At 41.8% G+C, this 21,430-nt stretch overlaps 1 protein-coding gene across 2 annotated transcripts in view; it reads right to left on the reverse strand.

Annotated features, from left to right (window-relative positions):
* rsu1 (Ras suppressor protein 1) overlaps positions 1–21,430 on the reverse strand; it is a 241,752-nt gene that overhangs the window by 112,086 nt on the left and 108,236 nt on the right. For both annotated transcript variants that reach the window (XR_010976961.1, XM_068051598.1), the window contains exons 6-7: positions 17,261–17,343; positions 16,901–17,015 (exon numbers count right to left, since the gene is read on the reverse strand). Coding sequence is in view for 1 of the 2 variants with exons in the window: in XM_068051598.1 (XP_067907699.1) it covers positions 16,901–17,015; positions 17,261–17,343 (198 nt within the window). In the remaining variant the exon portion in view is untranslated. The remainder of the gene's footprint in view (positions 1–16,900; positions 17,016–17,260; positions 17,344–21,430) is intronic.

Below are 21,430 nucleotides of genomic sequence, written 5' to 3' on the forward strand. Positions count from 1 at the left end.
AAAATCCCAGTGATCCATCTCCGTATATCCAGACATCAGACCAAAGGGAATAATTGATGTCCTTCCATATCTTCTCTTTTTTCTTCAAGAATTAGCAAGTATTTGGCCAACATTTTTTTTGGTTTTGTTAGATAAAAGAGCTCTGCCGAGAAAATCTCTATTTTGTGAACATGTGCGTGCGAGGGGCCAAGGTAAAAAGGGAACTTTCAATCTGTGTGTTAATGCTTTGCTTCATTACTGATTAAGTCTTGTTTTATAATAAACTGATAATTTTGTTATTTATTAAAGAAACCTGGTTGGTATGTTTTATTCTGGAATAAAAAGTAGAGTATATTATTGACTGTACTGGGACCTGTGTAAAGACTTAAATATATGCTGTGACTGTGGAGAAGTGGAACTAGAAAAGACAGTGCACTCCTCCCATCTCGGTCGTCACAAATAATTGGCATCACGTCCGGGATAACCCAAAGCCGATGATGTGCAACTGTAAGTGGGGTAATAATAACTGAAAAGAGGAAAAGGAAAAAACAGATTTTATGTGCATTAGAGTAAAGTTTACATTACCGGAATGGATTTGTCAGTTGTTATGACCTTTCTGGAGAAGGAGGACTCATCCCTGAGTGATTTCAGAAACTTAACCAAGGTTAGGCTAATAGTACTGGCATCAAAATTGGGAAGAGAGTTAAAACCAGGAGCTAAGAAAGCTTATGTACCTGGACACCAAGACCTCTGTTCATCTACACTACCAAGAATCTTCCCATTAGCCCAGTACTCTGCATTCCTGTTACTCCTTCCAAAGTGAATCACCTCACACTTTTCCGCATTAAACTCCATTTGCCATCTCTCAGCCCAGCTCTGCAGCCTGTCTATGTCCCTCTGTACCCTACAACATCCTCCGTCACTATCCACAACTCCACCGACCTTCGTGTCATCCGCAAATTTACTAACCCACCCTTCTACACCCTCTTCCAGGTCATTTATAAAAATGACAAACAGCAGTGGCCCCAAAACAGATCCTTGCGGTACACCACTAGTAACTAAACTCCAGGATGAACATTTGCCATCAACCACCACCCTCTGTCTTCTTTCAGCTAGCCAATTTCTGGTCCAAAGCTCTAAATCACCTTCAACCCCATACTTCTGTATTTTCTGCAATAGCCTACCGTGGGGAACCTTATCAAACGCATTACTGAAATCCATATACACCACATCCACTGCTTTACCCTCATCCACCTGTTTGGTCACCTTCTCGAAAAACTCAATAAGGTTTGTGAGGCACGACCTACCCTTCACAAAACCGTGCTGACTATCGCTAATGAACTTATTCTTTTCAAGATGATTATAAATCCTGTCCCTTATAACCTTTTCCAACATTTTGCCCACAACCGAAGTAAGGCTCACAGGTCTATAATTACCAGGGCTGATTCTACTCCCCTTCGTGAACAAGGGGACAACATTTGCTATCCTCCAGTCCTCCGGCACTATTCCTGTCGACAATGACGACATAAAGATCAAGGACAACGGCTCTGCAATCTCCTCCCTAGCTTCCCAGAGAATCCTAGGATAAATCCCATCTGGCCCAGGGGACTTATCTATTTTCACACTTTCCAAAATTGCTAACACCTCCTCCTTGTGAACCTCAATCCCATCTAGCCTAGTAGTCTGAATCTCAGTATTCTCCTCGACAACATTTTCTTTCTCTACTGTAAATACTGACGAAAAATATTCATTTAACGCTTCCCCTATCTCCTCTGATTCCACACACAACTTCCCACTACTATCCTTGATTGGCCCTAATCTAACTCTAGTCATTCTTTTATTCCTGATATACCTATAGAAAGCCTTAGGGTTTTCCCTGATCCTATCCGCCAATGACTTCTCGTGTCCTCTCCTTGCTCTTCTTAGCTCTCCCTTTAGATCCTTCCTGGCTAGCTTGCAACTCTCAAGCGCCCTAACTGAGCCTTCACGTCTCATCCTAACATAAGCCTTCTTCTTCCTCTTGACAAGCGCTTCAACTTCTTTAGTAAACCACGGCTCCCTCGCTCGACAACGTCCTCCCTGCCTGACAGGTACATACTTATCAAGGACATGCAGTAGCTGCTCCTTGAATAAGCTCCACATTTCGATTGTTCCCATCCCCTGCAGTTTCCTTCCCCATCCTATGCATCCTAAATCTTGCCTAATCGCATCATAATTTCCTTTCCCCCAGCTATAATTCTTGCCCTGCGGTATATACCTGTCCCTGTCCATCGCTAAGGTAAACCTAACCGAATTGTGATCACCATCACCAAAGTGCTCACCGACATCTAAATCTAACACCTGGCCGGGTTCATTACCCAGTACCAAATCCAATGTGGCATCGCCCCTGGTTGGCCTGTCTACATACTGTGTCAGAAAACCCTCCTGCACACACTGGACAAAAACTGACCCATCTAAAGTACTCGAACTATAGTATTTCCAGTCAATATTTGGAAAGTTAAAGTCCCCCATAACAACTACCCTGTTACTCTCGCCCCTGTTGAGAATCATCTTCGCTATCCTTTCCTCTACATCTCTGGAACTATTTGGAAGTCTATAGAAGACTCCCAACAGGGTGACCTCTCCTCTCCTGTTTCTAACCTCGGCCCATACTACCTCAGTAGACGAGTCCTCAAACGTCCTTTCTGTCGCTGTAATACTCTCCTTGATTAACAATGCCACACCCACCCCTCTTTTACCATCTTGTCTGTTCTTACTGAAACATCTAAATCCCGGAACATGCAACATCCATTCCTGCCCCTGCTCTACCCATGTCTCCGAAATGGCCACTACATCGAGATCCTAGGTACCAACCCATGCTGCAAGCTCACCCACCTTATTCCGGATGCTCCTGGCATTGAAGTAGACACACTTTGAACCAAGTTCTTGCTTGCCAGTGCCCTCTTGCGTCCTTGTAACCTTATCCCTGACCTCACTACTCTCAACATCCTGTACACTGGAACTACAAATTTAGGTTCCCATTCCCCTGCTGAATTAGTTTAAACCCCCCCGAAGAGCACTAGCAAATCTCCCCCCCAGGATATTGGTACCCCTCTGGTTCAGGTGAAGACCATCCTTACCTAGTCTGGCCTACATGCGAGTCCAGCCCCACAGCAATATGGGTGACTCTTAAGTGGCCAAGCAAGCCACTTAGTTCAAGGCCAATTAGGGATGGGCCATAAATGCTGGCTTGCCAGTGATGCCCACATCACACGAGCAAATAAAAAGTGACAGAAAGGCCAAGTGAAGTCAAAGAGATAGAATAGTTGCAGGAAAAGGTTCCAGGAATTTTTCCTTCAGGTGTAATAATTGGAGCAATGGCTAAACAAGTTCCATTGTCAGAGGTCAAGTTGGCACCACAGACAAATAGCTGAATATTTGAAACTTTCTTTAGGTATTTGGATAATCTGAAGAAAACGTTCAGCAAGTTTTCTCTGATCAAGGCTCAGCAAGCCGATCCAGAGTTAAATAAAGTGGCACTATCAGCTCTACCCTCCTGCCAAGTCTAGGTCATTAACATATATCAAGAAAAGCAGGGGTCCCAACACTGACCCCTGGAAACCCAACTGTATAGCTTCCGCCAGTCTGAAAAACAACCATTCTCCCTGTTTCCTGCCACTCAGTCAATTTGGTATCCAAGCTGCTACTGTCCCTTTTATTCCATGAGCTCTAACTTTACTGACAAACCTGTTATGTGGCACTTTATCAAGGGGCATTTGGTAGTCCATGTAAACATCAACTGCATTACCCTCATTGATACCTCATCAAAAAACTCAAGCAAGTTAGTTAAATACTATTTTCCCTCAACAAATCCATGTTGGCTTTCCTGAATTAATCCACATTTGTCCAAGTGACTGTTAATTTTGTCCAGAATTATCATTTCTAAAAACTTTCCCAAAGTTAAACTGACTGGACTGTAGTTGCTGGGCTTATCATTACACCCTTTTTTGAACAAGGGTGTAATATTTGCAAATCTCTAGTCCTCTAGCACCACTCCTGTATCCAATGAGGACTGGAAGATTATGGTCAGTGCCTCCGCAATTTCCACCCTTACTTCCCTCAGTACCTTTGGATGCATATCATCCATTCCTTGCAACTTATCAACTGTAAGTACAGCCAGTCTATCTAATACATCCTCTTGATCAATTTTTAGCCCGTCCAATGTCACAACTACCTCCTCTTTCAATATTCTACTTCCTTGGTAAAGATAGATGCCAAGAACTCATTAAGATAATATTCAGTTAGGGCCACTTAAATAATGGTTGCTGCTCCAAATGGCACTGGAACAACTTAAGAATTAATGGTGTCCCATTTTTCAAATGCTGCTAATGGGTATGAATGACCATACTTAGAAAGATAATTGATCCTTTCTGGGGAGTTAGCTGCTCTCTTTTTACCAGAATCTTACACACTTTCTGCACAGGGCAGAAACTCATCAGATCAGATCAGTGCTCCACTCTAAATTCTTGCTACCCAGCAGGTAATCCTTCCTCTGTGCCCCCTTCCCTGGCACACATAATTTTGGAGCCATTAGGTTTATACCAGTAAACAGAAGCAGAACAATATTTTTTTGTTTGTGGATTGAACTCCTGCTCTCTGCAAGATACCCTCTTAATTCTGATGTGATCTCATTAAATATTCAATTATACAAATCATGTTTTTCTCCCTCAAAATCTGCATCAGTTGCTAAGCTCTACAGCCAGTGGAAAGGACCGATGAAGCAGCTGGTTCAAGGGCAATTGCAGGACTGACTGGCTATGGACTACGTAGCAAACATCGGCATGGTCAACACTGGGCAAGGAGTTAAAAATGAACTCTTGTTGTTCTTAGCAGCTTTGAATTTCAAATTCGTTTGGGTACATGAACTACCAGTTGGGCAAATATCAGAGAAAATGGATTCCATTCCTATCCATCAATAAAACAATAATAGACTTTTGCAGTTTCTTTTGGCTAGACTTGGGCTATGTATACCATACTGACCCTTCTGATAGCAAGTCAGCTGGTTTCTTACAGCAACTACAACACTAATTTTCACAGAGTATCCCCAATGATTAAGGTGTTATTTAGAAAGAAGGCATCAACCTGGCACAAAGCACTAAAGTAGCTGAAGTAAATCTCCTATAAACATTTTTTTTTTCAGATCCCGCAGAACTAAAAACTAAATCTAGTCAAATTTCATCACCACTGCTGTATGTGCAAACATTTCAGCCTTGTAGCAGTCACTCAGAGGTTAAACGTCGTAATCTACTTTGAGGCATTAATCATACTATTAAAACCCTTCACCTGCACAATAATTCAAGATTGATGCTCTGTGAATATTCTGGGGAATCAGGATTTCTACCATTGAATTTCAGGCACAAATCTAATGAAGTTTAACAGCCAAACCATTTGGCCCCCACAGGTTCTAATAGTGAATGATATGTGCAATAACACAAAATTGCCTAAGGGATGGAGAGTGCAGTCTAGTGAATGTTTCTGTAAAATGGTTTTTAAAATTTCCAGTAGAAGGTCAACTTATCATCAAACTTATATTGCAAGTGTGGTGTCATCTAGTATAGTCACTAACCATTTTCACAATTTTTTCCATATGCAATACTGCCATATTTTCAATCAAAAGCTTCGTGGCACTCTATAAAACCTTGTCAAAGCAACAGACTAGATTTGGAAGAAGGAACTTGTATTCTCACTTTTGAATCATGACTCAAAAGTAAGCAATGGACCATCAATCAAACTGCTAATCCTGCAGCAACTCACAATACTGACACAACCTGCTTTTGTATGTAGGCAAATATTGGCTGTGGAGTAACACATGATTGATTCATTCTAAAATAATAAACCAAGAGGTGTTTTCAGTTCCTCTGTAAATGTAGATTAACATACCTGAACTACTAGTTGAAGAAATTAGATAATTTATACAGAGGTCATGATATTAAATCAGTTACGCACACAAGGCAAAGAGTGGCTGACATTTGAAATGGATGTTTGACTTTAATGTATCCAGATGGGCATAATGAGAATCCAGTGATAGGAGATGTCAATTTTCTTTCAACACTGGAAAATTAACTAACAATATTTTTAAATTAACATATGTTTTTCATTGATAAGTCACATGGAAGTTAAAATAATTTCATGAAAACTGAAATAAAATTAGTTTTAATCTGAATACACAAAGTGAGCTTAATTGATAGCACACGGGCCAGAGTAGCATGCACTATCAATATAGCATTCTTCAAGTTTTAAGTATTATTTACTTGATTATAATCAAAGCAGTCACCATTCTAAATCAATGGCCTCTCCAATCTTGATCCTATAACTATTCTTACTTACCTCCCATGTTCCACCTTTCATAAATTCTAACTCACTCAAAAGTTCACCACCCATATACTGTCCACCTACATTGGCTCATTGTCTAAGAATGCATAGTTTTCAAAATGCTCAGCTACTAATTCTTCCATAGCTTCACCTCCCCATCTTTGTGATCATCCTCGTGTCTTATCCCAAACCCCAACTCTGGCCTCCTGTGTACTCCCCTCTTGTTCCAGGGCAGAACTCCAGCTTTCTAGGCCCAACTCTCTGGATCAGCCTTCCTAAAACCCCTGCCGTTTTTCTCCTTCTCTCCAACTTTAAACACTTTCTCAAACCCTTCCGTACTCAATTACGCCTTTCGTCATGTCTACAAATTCCTCCATTTATACTTGTTAATGTTTACACCTCTGAAGTGCCTTGGGATATTTTCTAACAAAAAGTCTATATAGATTCATGTTAATACTGTTGACAAGTCACCTGACCCAGATGGGATGCATCCCAGTTTGCTGAGGGAAGCCAGAGTGGAGATAGCAGAAGCTCTGATCACAATTTATCAATCATCCTTGCATATGGGAATGGTGCCAGAGGACTGAATGATTGTAAATATATTACACACTTGTTCAAAAAAGGATAAACCTGATAACTACAGGCCAATGAGTCCAATGTCAATGGTGGGATAACTACTAGAGACCCTGGCCAAGGACAAAGGGCTAGAATTTGCAGTCAGCAGTGAAGTGCCTAGATTCTAGAATGGTCCCTGAGAATTGGAAGTTGGCAAATGTATAAGTGCTATTCAAAAAAGGGAGAGAGAAAACAGGAAATTACAGACCAGACATCCTTAAATCTGTCTTTGGGAAAACGCTAGAATCCATTATTAAGGAATTGCTAATAGGGCACTTAGAAAATTATATGATTGGATAAAGTCAACATGTTTTTTATGAAAGGGAAATCATGTTTGACAAATTTATTAGAGTTTTGTTTGAGGATGTAACAATTGGGGTAGATAAATAGGTACTAGTAAATGTAGTATACTTAGATTTCCAAAAGGCATTCGATAAGATGCCAAACAAAAGGTGTTACACAGGATAAGGGCTCACAGTCTTGGGGGTAAAATATTAGCATGGATGGTGGATTGATTACGGGCAGGAAGCAGAGAGTAGGGGGAAACGGGGAATTTTTAAGTTGGCAGGCTAGAACTAGTGGGGTGCCGCAAGGATCAGTGCTGGGGCCTCAGCTATTTACAATCCATATTAATGCTTTAGATGAAGAGATAGAGTGATGTATTCAAGCTTTCTGATGATAAAAAGCTAGGTGAGATTGTAAGCTGTGAGGAGACAAAGAGACTCTTCAGATATTGAAGGAGCCCGTGTCCACATGCAGCATGACCTGGGCAACATCCAGGCTTGGGGTAATAAGTGGCAAGTAACATTCGTGCCACACTAGTGCCAGTCAATGGCCATCTCAAACAAGAGAAAATATAACCATCTCCCCTTGATGTTCAATGGCATTACCATTGCTGAATCCCCCTCCAACAACATCCTGCAAGTTACCATTGACCAGAAACTGAACTGGGCCAGCCACATAAATACTGTGGCTACAAGAGCAGGTCGGGGCAAGGAATTCTGCAGCGAGTAACTCACCTCCTGACTCCCCAGTGCCTGTCCACCATCTACAAGGCACAAGTCAGGAGTGTGATGAAATACTCTCCACTTGCCTGGATGGGTGCAGCTCCAAGAAAACTCAAGACGCTTGACACCATCCAGGACAAAGCAACCCACTTGACTGGCACCCCACCTACAACCTTCAACATTCACTCCCTTCACCATTGACACATAGTGGCAGCAGTCTACAAGATGCACTGCAGCAACTCACCAAGGCTCCTTCGACAGCACCTTCCAAACCCGCGACATCTACCAGCTAGAAGGACAAGGGCAGCAAATCCATGGGAACACCACGATCTGCAAGTTCCCCTCCAAGCCAAACACCATCCTGACTTGGAACTATAATCGCTGTTCCTTCACTGTCCTGGAACTCCCTTCTTAACAGCACTGTGGGTGTACCTACACCCCAAGGACTGCAGCAATTCAAGAAGGCAGCTCACCACCACCTTCTCAAGGGCGATTAGGGATGGGCAATAAATGCTGGCCTAGTCAACGACGCCCACATCCCACGAACGGATAAAAAAAAAGACAGGTCAACTGTGTGGACAACAAGATGGCAGATGAAGTATAATGTAGGGAAGTGTGAGGTTATTCATTTTGGTAGGAAGAATAGAAAATCAGAATATCTTTTAAATGGTGAGAAACTTTTAAATGCTGGTGTTTATAAAGGTTTTGCTGTTGGCATACAATAAATACAAAGACAGCATTCAGGTACAGCAAGCATTTAGGAAGGCAAATAGCATGTTGTACCCCAATCCCTTGGTAATAAAGGCCAAGAATAAGGAAGTCTTGCTACAATAATATAGGGCTTTGCTGAGACCATGCCTGGGGTACAGTACTGTATTTATCTCCTTATTTAAGGAAGGATAGACTTGCCTTGGATGTGGTGCAATGAAAGTTTGCGAGACTGATCAGCATCAGTATTTCCAAAATTTTCTGTTTTTATTTCACTGGATTGATTCCTGGGATGACAGGGTTGCCCTATTATGAGAAGCTGAGTAAATTGGGCCTATACATGCTGGAGTTTAGAAAAATGAGAGGTGACTTCTGTTATGAACGCTGGTCTTTGTAACATGCTTATGTTTTTAAAACTGTGATTTGTATAAGTTTAAGATGGAGTCTGAGAGGTCAGGTGACCTCATATCTGCTCTGCTCAAGGACAAGACAGAAATCATGGTTACCAGGACAACAGAGAACACAGATCAAAGCCTTCTTTTGAAAAACAGAGACTGCAGAAGAGCAATGGGTTTCACCTTCCCAGACTTTCCGACCATAAACAAGGAGTCAGTGATTCTGAGGATGAAAATGTATCAGGCAGCTGTTAATATCTGGAAACAATGGAAGACCCAGGTGGCTGTTAAACCAGATATCTGGACTTTGTATGCTGGAAAAGGACAAGAAGGTATTGAGGTTTGAATCCAGATAAATTTAACATATTTTCTGAAGGTAGACAGGCTGTACACAAAACAAGCAGTGGCAGCCTCGGAGCAGGCTGCAAGAAGGAGAGACAACTAGTAGTGGCAGGAGAGAGAGAGACAGAGAGTGAGCGAGAAAGCGCACATGATATGGAACACCTGCTCTCGGAAGCCTGATTCAGCGAAAGGCTTGAACCTGTTTTGAAAGTTGAGGCTTGTGGAGAAGTAAAAGCCTAAGAGGATCGCTAGGAATTGCATTATTCACGGATGTCTAGGTTGAAAGTGCTCGAGAAGTGAGCGAACAGGACACTGACTTTGAGAAAGGTCTGGGAGATCCAATCCATTGCAACCGGGGAAGAGTTTTGGACTTTTAACCACAAGGATTTTGCCATCAAAGATAACAGTGTAACATACAAGTGTATTGTGAGATTTTCAAGCATTCTAACAAGAAAATACCTTTCTTTGTAATTTGGATATCAGCTACATACGCAGTTCTACTTTGTTAATGGGGATTTCTTTTAATTTAGCTGTTATAATAAAATTCTTAAAAAGTGAAATCATATCGTGCAATTCTTTACATCGGTCTGGGGTTCATATCTTGTATTTTTAATGTTAATGGTCTCACCGAGTTCGGAACATCTCACTGAAACATACAAAATTTTGAAGAAGCTTGATAGGATAGAAGCTCCAGGTCCCATGTTCGCAGCTCCAGGGCTTTTTCCTCCCGCTGGGAAGAGGCCCAGGTTAATGGCTGCCATCTTTATAAATGAAGGCAGGAGGGTTAGTGCGCTGCCACCTTGGTGATGAGAGAGAGGGCGGGGCCTCAGGGTCCCAGAGACTAGGAGAGAAAATCATTGATTCATTGCTTTTAATCTCACTCTGTAGACAGGGGCTGAAGAACTGAACCCAGCCAGAGTAGAGTGAGGGAGAAAACAGAAAGTGCTGGAAATGCAGAGTGGATCTTGCAGTATCTGTGGAGGGCGAAACAGTTAACGTTTCAGGTCTGTGACCTTTCATTAGAACTTCAGTTACCTGAATAGATTAGAGAAGTTGGGACTGTTTTCCTTGAAGAGACGGTTGAGAGGAGATTTGATAGAGGTATTCAAAATCATGAGGGCACTGGACAGAGTAGATAGAGAGAAACTGCTCCCATTGGTGGAAGGATCGATGTTTCATGCAGTGAGTGGTTAGGATCTGGAATGCACTACCTGACAGTGTGGTGCAGGCAGGTTCAATAGAGACATTCAAGAGGGAATTGGATTGCTATCTGAAAAGGAAGAATGTGTGGGACTACCACTAGATAAATTACTCTTTTGGAGAGACAGCACAGACACAATGGGCTGAATGGCCTCCTTCTGTGCTGCAACAATTCTCTGATTGTCTAGAACTAAGGGCACAGTCTTAGGATAAAGAGTCGATCATTTAAGACAGAGATGAGGAGAATTTCTTCACTGAGAATCACAGAAATCATAGCAAGTTTACAGTACAGAAAGAGGCCACTTGGCCTATCGTGTCTGTGCTGGCCAAAAAAACAATCCACCTATTCTAATCCCACCTTCCAGCATTTGGCCCGTAGCCCTGCAGATTACAACACTCGAGGTGCATATCTAGATACCTTTTAAGTGGTTTGAGTGTTTGTGCCTCAACTATCCTTTCAGGCAGTGAAATCCAGACCCCCACCATCATCTGGGTGAAAAACCTTTTCCTCATCTCCCCTCTAATTTTTCTACCAATCACTTTAAATCTATGCCCCCTCGTCACTGACCTCTCTGCTAAAGTGAACAGACCCTTCACCTCCACTCTATCCAGGCCTCAAAATTTTGTACATTTTAATCAGATCTCCCCTCAGCCTTCTCTGTTCCAAGGAGAACAACCCCAGCCTCACTCAAACTTTCCTCATAGCTGCATTTTTCCAGTCCTGACAACATCCACGTAAATCTCCTCTGTATCCTCTAGTGCAATTATATCCTTTCTGTAATGAGGTGACCAGAACTGCATACAGTATTCAAGTTGTCGCCTAACCAATGAGTTATACAGTTCCAGCATTACCTCCCTGCTCTTATATTCTATACCTCATCTAATAAAGGAAAAGCATTCCATATGCCTTCTTAACCACCTTTTCGACTTGTCCTGCTACCTTCAGGGATCTGTGGACATTCACTCAAAGATCCCTCACTTCTGCTACAATTATCAGTATTTTCCCCATTAATCGTGTATTCCTTTGCCTTGTTTGACCTCCCCAAATGCATCACCTCACACTTCTCCAGGTTGAATTCCATTTGCCACTTTTCTTCCCATCTGACCAGATCATCAATATCTTCCTGCAGCCCACAGCTATCCTCCTCGATGTCTACCACACAGCCAATTTTTGTTGTCTGCAAACTTCTTGATCATGCTCCCTGCATTTACATCCAAATCGTTAATACGTATCATAAAAAGCAGGGGACCCATTACTGAGTCCTGCGGAACGCCACTGGAAACAGCCCACCAGTCGCTAAAACAGCCGTCAACAGCACATACAAGAAAAGTTTAAACGGAAGTTGGATAACATGGAATGCAATGGCATCATCCGTCATGTGCATCATCACACACACTGGCGCAGCTCAATTACATGCATACTGAAGGATGGAGAAAACGGATATGTCAAGATCCGAGGCATCTAAACCTCTCCCTAAAGAGATGCCTTCACAAGATTCCAACACTCGAGGAGTTGAATCTCAAGTTCACAGGAGCCAAATTCTTCTGAGAGTTGGATGCTAAACATGGATATTGGTCAGTACACCTAGCTAAGGGATCTCAGGAAGTCACCGCCTGGAAGATATTGCCTTCAGAGCTACCCTTCGGCTTATCTGTCAGTCAAGATCTGTTCCAGCAGTATTTGGACAGAATTATAGAAAATGTGCCTGGATGTATATGCATTGCCGATGATAATGCAGTAATGGGCAAAACCAAAGAAGAGCATGATCAAAATCTTCATTTACTGATGGCAGTAGCTTGTCGTGAAGGACTCGTTTTTAACAGCAAGAAATGTCAGGCGAATGCAAGTCAGATCAATTTCTTTGGCTCCTTCTATTCAGGTTGTGGAATCCGTCCTGACCCAGGCAGAGTCGAAGATGTAAGGCATATGCCTACTCCACAAGACAAAGATCCACAGAGAGGTCTTGGATTTTTCAACTTCTTGACACCATACATTCCAAATTTTTCTGACAAAGCATCATCACTGATAGCGCTCTTAAAGAAAGACGTACCATATGTTTGGCAGGAGGACCATCAGCATATGTTTGGGGTCTCTCAAACAAGCATTGTCAGCAGAACCCTGTACCCTGCAGTACTACGATCCAAGGAAGACAACAATCCTGGAAGTCGCGCCTCACAGAAAGGGTCAGGAGCATGCATCCTGCAGGATGGCAAACCAATTGCATTCGGGTTCAAACGTTTATCCTCAGCGCAGGCCAATTACTCAAGCATAGAGCATGAAACACTTGCTCTGGTGTTTGAGATCACAAGGTTCCACACCTACCTGTTCGGTAAGCAGTTCACGGTGGAAACTGACCATAAACCACTGGAAATGATCTGGCGCAAACCACTGACAAGTGCACCACCTTGACTACAGTGACTTTTAGTGAAGGTACAGTGGTATGACTTCCCCGTCTACTACAAACCAGGTACCAAAATGGTCACCTCGGATACGTTGAGCAGATTGCCAAATCCAAACAAGAATGAAGAAATCCCATTGGATCTACAAGTAGACAGCATGGACATCAAGGTGGAAGATGTGCTCAAAAATCAATTTTTTGCATTTGGTCAGCACAAATGTAACCAATTCCAATCAGAAACAGCCAATGACCCAAAACTGTAGGCACTGTGGAGCCTGTTATGATAAAAGAGGTGCCAGAAACCCTCAGATGTTTTTGGCCATAGAGATGAACTCAGTATCTTGAGAGACATAACCTTCAAAGGAAAACATGTGATTGTGCCCAAAGCTCTCTGACAGGACATCTTATCACAACTTCACCAAGGCCATATGGGCATTGAGCAAACAAGCCGACTGGCACAAGACACTGTTTATTGGCCAGGGATCAACAGTGACATCGAAAGGTTAGTGAGGATGTGTAAGGCATGCCAGAGCCACCAGCCACAACAATATAAACAACCTCTACACCCTCACAAGATTCAGTCGGTCCCTTGGTCCAAAATCGCCACTGATCTATTTACTGTGAATGGAGATATTTATCTTAGACACCAATTATTTCTCCAAATTTCCAACTGTCAGACAGGTAAAAGACACTTCAAGTGCAGTTGCCAGACACATTGAGTGCTATATTCAGTCTGTTCAGTGCACCTGAAGAAATTATTTCTGACAATGGGCCATAGTTTATGGGCAGACCTTTCAGGGATATGTGTGCTAAATGGGGCGTAAATCATGTGACATCCTCATCACATTACCCTACATCCAACAGTCTTGCTGAGTGAATTGTTCACACAGTTAAAATCACTTATCCTGAAGTGCAGGATAACAAAACAAGATTTTCATGTTGCAACGTTACACTTCAGAGCTACATCTATGGATATGGGCTTACTGTCACCAGCAGAGATCACGTTTAGCAGACAACTGAGAACGACTCTGCCAAGCCATCATCTGTCCAAATTCTCTGAGATGCAGGAAACACTGCTCGAAAAACAAGGGAGAATGAAGATGGTGCATGACCAACGTGCAGGGGTGGAACTACCTCAACTACACGAAGGACAAAAGGTCAGGGTCATATACCCCACAATGAGAACATGGTTACCCGCAGAGGTATCCAAAGCATGCAGTGAGCCTAGGTCTTATGAGGTTACGACATCTAACGGAGCAGTGTTGCGTAGGAACCGAAGTCAATTAAGGGAGGTGTGCAATACTCCAATTGCGCACAGCGGACTCGAAAGAACACTTTCCAACAATGAACAACAGGACAACAATCAACACATTGACAACACGTCTGCAAGCCAAGAACCACCAAGGGTGAAATCCACATCTCCAGAAGGTTATAACGTAACAAGATCTGGAAGAGTTGTCAAACCACTGAAATGATATATGGATTCTTAAGCTTTTGCACTCGTAAATTTCACAATCCCTATCCTTAAACCTGTAAATTTTATAATCTCTATTTCTATGAAACTAATTTTGATACTTTCTTATTTTATGTGTTTTTACTTGTAGCGTATGAGACTTATCTTTGGAAAGAAAGGGGATGTTGTATGGTCACTTTTAAGAGTGATGTCCCTTTAAGAACTCAGTATGCTAAAGAGCTAAGTACCAAGATGTAGTCATGTAACTAGAAGCTTTTGCTTTTTGAAATGTCCTGCAGAAGTTGATTCCACTACCTTTTTCATAGAAGCCATAGTCACTCTGTACTGTAACACCCTGGAGAAAGGTTCTATATATAGTTTGATCTGTATTGTGTGTTCTCGTTTAGCTGTTAATAAACCTTCGAGAAATCTTCAAGGAACTGGAATCCATGTACCTCACAGTGTTGCTTAAGATAGCACAAAGAAATTCATGACAATAACTGGAGTACATATTTGGCTAAGGGATAGGAGATAGGTGAATGCAGTGGGGTCCCCAGAGGTTGGTATCAGGACCATTGCTTTTCTGGTTATATACAAATTACATGAAAGGTCATCGACCTGAAATGTTAATTCTGTTTCTGTCTCCACAGATGCTGCCAAACCTGCAGAGTGTTTCCAGCATTTTTTGTTTTTATTATAATTTAAATTGTACTATTTTGAGTCGGGGGAGGCAGGAGCAGAGGGACCTGGGGGTGCACATTCACAAATCTTTGACGGTAGCAAGGCAGGTTGGTAAGTTAAGAAAGCATACACAATACCTGACTTTGTAAATGGGGCATTGAATACAAAATCAAGGAGGTAGTGATAAACCTCCACAAATCTTTGGTTAGGCCTCAGCTGGGCACCACACTTTAGGAAGGATGTCAAGAGGCCTTGGAGAGGATACAGAAAAGATTTGCCAGGATGATACAAAGAATGAGGAGCTTCAGTTATGTGAAGAGAGTGGAAAAGCTGGGATTGTTCTTCTTACAGTAGAGAAGGTTAATCAGGTCCTAATCGAGGTATTCAAAGTTATGAGTTCCTTTGATAACATTAGCGAGAAACGGTTTTCTATGACTAAAGGTCATAGGTTTAAAATAACTGGCAAAAGATCTGGTGGGAAAATGAGTTTTTTTTCCCCACAAGAGGATTGCTAAGATCAGGAAAGGACTACCTGAAAAAGGTAGCGGAATCTACTTCTGTAGGACATTTCAAAAAACAATTGGACAGGGAATTGGAGAGGACTAATTTGCAGGTTATGGGAAAAATTGATAGAGGGGTGGGAAAGCCTACAGCCCAATGCCACAGCTGAGGAATGGCGAGCAGGTAGGGAGAGAGGGAGAGATCATGGGAAAGGGTGGGGGGTGGGAGTGCGAAAAAAAAAAGAGTAAGAGTTCGGGGAAGTCAGCGATTGTGGGAGGCACTTATTTTATGAACCCTGCCCTTCTTGCCTCCTATTGCTGAGTTTCCCGAGGTCCGGGAATACTGATTGAAATGGGTCAGAAATATTTTTAAAAGCCATGTAAAACTGAAGGCACGCAGCCCCTTAACAGCTTTTACTGACAGATCCGCCTCCCCTGTTAAAATCAGAAGTGGGTGGGTTGTGGTCAAGTTTAAAGTGCTTCAGATTTTATGTTCTCACCAGCCCCTAGGGGTTAAAATTACACCCATACTTTCCCTTCCTGGATGGCAACTGAAAAATCTTTCTGTACATTTGAATGTTAGCAGTGTAAGTTCCTGATGTAAAAAAATTCGGAAATTTGCTAGGAGAGGCCAGTGAGATTTTCCATTCCCTACAACTGTCCCACATACCAGGACCAGTGCAACCAATAGAGTCCTTCCATTCTAATTTTCACAGTACTGCTGTGTATGAAAATTATTTTAGATGACATGGGAGTGTTGATGTAGAGCTCTCCATTTCCTGATCTCAACACTGAGCCAAGTATGAAATTAAAATAAAATCACCTTTTATTAATGTTTTGCCATTCCTGTTTAAAAAGTCAAGCTACAGTTTAAAGAACAACCAGTAGCGAAATAAGAAAAAAAAATCAAAAATAAATGTACACTTCATCTTTCTGTAAATTAGAGAAATTAATTGATTTAGCTATATGATTTTCAATAGTTTTCCTATAGGTAATAAATTTAAATGCCTCAGTTTTCAATGTTGGCTTAGCTTCATGTGTATGCATTTCAATCCAGACACTTTTAAAAAAAAAAGGACAACCAAGATAACACTAAACACCTATTAAAAAAAACTGTGTTGCTCTTCTTTAGATACTTCCCTTCTTTAGGCGCTTACTGCTTCATTCAACACGAGTTTTAAAATGCTGGCTATCCAGTTTGTAAAATAAGGTTTTCAAAACAGAACAGTATATTACAGAATAAGCCAGATAATCTGACCCCTGCTCTTACCCATTTCAGGGGGAAGCACGGTTAGTCGATTTCCTTGAATATGGAGCTCCTTCAACTGAGACAAGTCGCCAATCTCCTTTGGCAGCGATATGAGATCATTGTCCCTTAGGCTGATCTGAAAATGCAGAGCTATTAGACTAATTCAGATTTCAAATGAATCAGCTCACAACAATTCTTAGCTTGCTTCCTCTCACTATCTCAATTTATTACAAGTCTCTACTGATGAGCAGAGGACAATGCCAGGTGCTGTGGTTTATTCCAGCAAAATAAACCCCAGAGCATCTCAAATTGACTTCATTCAGAACTTACAGGAGCTGCAAAAGTGAATTGATTTTTCAAGAATTTAGATAAATTACTTACTATCTGCAGCTTTGTGAGCTTCGCAATTTCTGGCGGCAGGATTTCAAAATCGTTGTCACTTAGATAGAGTGCACGCAAGGTGGCTGCAAATTAAACAGCAATATATAAACAATGTGGCATGTAACCAGACCATTGAGGCCCGATCAATAAAAACAGTCAAGCTTGATTAATAGCCTTGGCTTTGCAAAAGCCTCTGACATGCCCAGGGCACCCAATAATAACAAGCAGGTCAAACTGGTTTATTGTGTTGATGCTTGGATGAGGAAAGTGACCACATCCTGAAGTATTGACACAATTAACAACTTCAGTAACAATATATGCTCGTTGCCTCTAAAAAGACAGATAAAAACACAGTTATCAGCTGGTTCCCTACAAATTGTATGGCCTTTGCTACTACAACCGAGTTTAAATATGCAGTACTCAACTTCCACGTGTTCTTTGAATGGATACAGCATCATTTTCATGGAAAGCCATTTAAGATCTTTATACATTGACCAAATCATTCACTCACCACTTAATGTTCTCTACTTACAAAGTCAATTATGCTCCATTTTTTTGATTTTATCTGCAGCAGATCTCTATAAATCAAGCCTTTGTCAGCTGACACACTCCTAAGTTTCAAACTTAAGGTGGAACAAATGATTTGTTTAATAAAAAAAATGAATTTGGTCCTAAGCAGATATAAATGGTAACTAGGTCAGTTTTAAAAGTGAGATGGTAAGACTCTAAATGTACAAATGCGCCAATTGAAATGGTTTTATACTATAGCCCAGCAAAGGAGGATCAATCAATCACTTTGGACATCCACAGGGCATTCTGCAAACTGGATTGGAGTTCCACCTTTGACACTTTTTTACTGCCATAAAGATAAAATGAAAGGACAACATCCTGAACACCACTATATCATTCCTAGTCTATGCCAATCGGCACAATGATAGCTAGATTGAGTACTCCAATGGCAGCTGATGAGTAACAAAAAAAGGTTACAATAGCATCCTGAAGCAGACTGTTCTGTTGTTTGAGCAACATTTATGGAAGAGGAAGATTGCAATTGACTGCAGCTGGTCAAGCAGAGTGAAGAACACTCAACTCAGAGTTTCATTGAAAAATACCAACATCAGGAACTATACCCAGCTATAAACCAGTAAGCACAAGGGATTTCAAATATGAAGTATGCAGAGGCAGTTCCCATCTCATACTAGCTTTTGCAGCAATATACGCTGGCAATATATGCTGGCCTTGCCAGTGATGTTCACACCCCATGAATGAACAAAAAAAACAAACGTGTGTTAACTATCCACAGAACTTTGAAAGTATAGGACTACCTAGAAGATAATCATGAAACAGTTTTTAATTTCATAGCACTTGCCCAGAAATTATAAAAAAGTATGAATAAGTTGTGGTTTCTATTAAGAACAAGGATTACTACCAGTGCTGCACACTAGTGAGTAGGGAAACTAAAAGATAGCACAGGTGAATGCGTGGCTGGAGAAGTGGTGCAGGAGGGAGGGCTTCAGATTCCTCGGCATTGGACCAGTACAAGCCAGACTAGTCCCATTCCTATGCAGGTGCAACTTACGCCCTCATGGAGAGGTTAACTAGTGCTATGGAGAGGATTTCAATAACTTGGCAGGGAGAGGGAAACCAGGACAGAGAAGGACAGAGAGGCAAGGTGCACAGAAAACTACAAGGAACAAACAGAATAAAAGAATAGGGTAAAAAGAGTAGGAGTTAGACGGAGGGAAAAAGCAAAGTAGACAAGCATGGTGCTAGAATGTCTTAATGCAAGGAGGACTGCAAATAAGTTTGGTGAGCTTCAGGCACAAATTGTCAAATGGGGTTATGATATTTCTAACTAAAACGGAGTCCTGACAAACACAGGCAGGAATGGGAACTAGACATTGCTGGCTACAATGCATTCAGGAGGGTTAGGAACAGGAAAATAAAGGGGGAGTGGGGGTGGTGGCTGGCAGTATTAAGGATAATAATACAGTTCTACTAATGGAGGATATAGTACAGAGTTCAAAAACTGAATCCATTTGGTTAGAGTTAAATAACAGAAAAGGAGCAGTTACATTATGGGGTGTTTACTATACATCCTCAAATAGTAAGGAGCAAATCTGTAGGCAGATTTCAGAGAAATGTAAAAATACGAGAGCAATAATAGTGTCGGACTTCAATTATGCTAATATAGACTGTGAGAAAAAAAGCATTATAAAAGGGAAAGGAGAATGAAGAATTCCTGGCAAGAATTATATCAGTGTGGCAGGAGCCCAAAGCCCGGGGGGGGGGGGGGGGGGGGGGGGGGCAGAACTCCACCTCAGCCATTTGTGGGATCCCCAGCCGCATTTTTCGGCCTTCCGGGGTTCCCATCACTTTAAAGGGCAGGCGGCTGCCCCCAGGAGCAGTGGCCACCGCTGAGAATATGCCTGGAAGAGAGGATGCCATGGAAGCAGGCCCCCTTTCCAACATGCTAAGTGGGGTCTGGAGGTGCCAGTGTCAGTCAGGCAGGCCCTGGCAAGGGGGGGTGGGGTTGTCATGGGGGCAGACATTGCTGCTGCGGGACCCCTCCATGTACCATAGAGCACCTGAATAGCAGGGCCACTGCCCCACCCCAAGCCCATGAGGAGGCCGCCAGAGTGTCTCTCCACATCGGAGGACCCACCTGCCGGTGGTTAAATGCCAGCGGCAGTGGGAACAGGCTCTTAACTGGCCACATAAGTGGCTCAATTGGCCATCCTCCACCTTCCCCACTGCTAGTAAAATGACATGGCATTGGCAAGCATTCAGGGCGGATATAATTTGGTTACAAACCAAGCATATATTTTTTTTAAATAAGGAGGAAACACAGGGCATCCAAAGCTAAAGCTCCCTGGATGGCAGTTCAAAATAAAACATATTAAAAAAAACAGTTGACAAGTGTCGGGTATAGAAGTAGAAAACAGAATCACGGAATGCATGGAGAAACTGAAAAAGAATGCAAGAAGGGCAAAGATTGAATACAAGATGAGTGGGTAACGGAATAGGGAACCCAACATCTTTTATAAACATAGAAAAAGGATAGTTAAAGAAATGGTGAAGTCAATTTGGGACAAAAAAGCAATTCTTGTGGCAGCAGAGGGTACATCTCTTCACAACAGAAAAGGATGAAGTTAAATATTGTAATAGAGGAGGAAGTAGAAATATTGAAGATAAAAAAAATACAAGATGTGCTTAAATATGATGACATCACTCAAGGTTGACAAGTCACCTGCTCCAGATGGAATGCAACCTAAGTTGTAGAGGGAAGCAAACATGGAGATAGCAGGAGTTTTGACCATAACCTTTCAACCCTCTTTGGATATGGGAGTGGTGCCAGAAGAATGGAGGTTTGCTAATGTTACATCCCTGTTCAAAAAAGGGGATGGGATGAACCTGGTAACTGCAGGCCAGTCAAATGCCAGTGTTGAGAAAACTAGAAACCATGGTCAAGGACAAAATTAATTCCCACTTGGAGAAGCATGGATTAATAAAAGTCAGCCAGCTCAGATTTGTTAAAGGCAAATCGTGTCTGACTAACTGGATTGAGCTCTTTGATTAAATAAGAGGGTTGATGAAGGTAGTGCAGTGGATGTATATATGGATTTTCAAAAGGCATTTCATAAATACAGCCTTATTTGGAACATAGAAGCACATGATATAAAAATGGATGATGGTAACTTGGGTACCATAATTAGCAAAGGGATAGAAGGCAGAGCGTAGTAGTAAACAAATCTTTTTCTGAATGGAGAGAAGCAGCATCTGCAAGGGTTGGCATTAGGATTGCAGCTTTTCTTGTTATATTAAAATGAACTGAACATGGGTACAGAGAATAAAATTTTGAAGTTTGAGGATCACACATAATTTGGCATGTGGTAAATAGTGATAAGATGGTAGCAGACTTCAGGAAGACAAACTGGTGAAATGACCAGACACTGGTAGATGTAATTTAATGTTGATAGTTGTGAAGTTGATCCAATTTGGGAGAAATAACATGGACAGACAGTCTAATCTAAATGGTACTATTCTGAGGGAAAACAAGGGGTCCTGTTTTGTGGCAGGAAAAGCCGATAAGGCTGTTAACAAAGCATATGGGATACCTACATCTTCCTATGTTCCTATATGGGATACTTGGCTTTGTAAACAGGGACA

This window comes from Heterodontus francisci, chromosome 2, assembly GCF_036365525.1.
Source record: "Heterodontus francisci isolate sHetFra1 chromosome 2, sHetFra1.hap1, whole genome shotgun sequence".
Taxonomy (NCBI): domain Eukaryota; kingdom Metazoa; phylum Chordata; class Chondrichthyes; order Heterodontiformes; family Heterodontidae; genus Heterodontus; species Heterodontus francisci.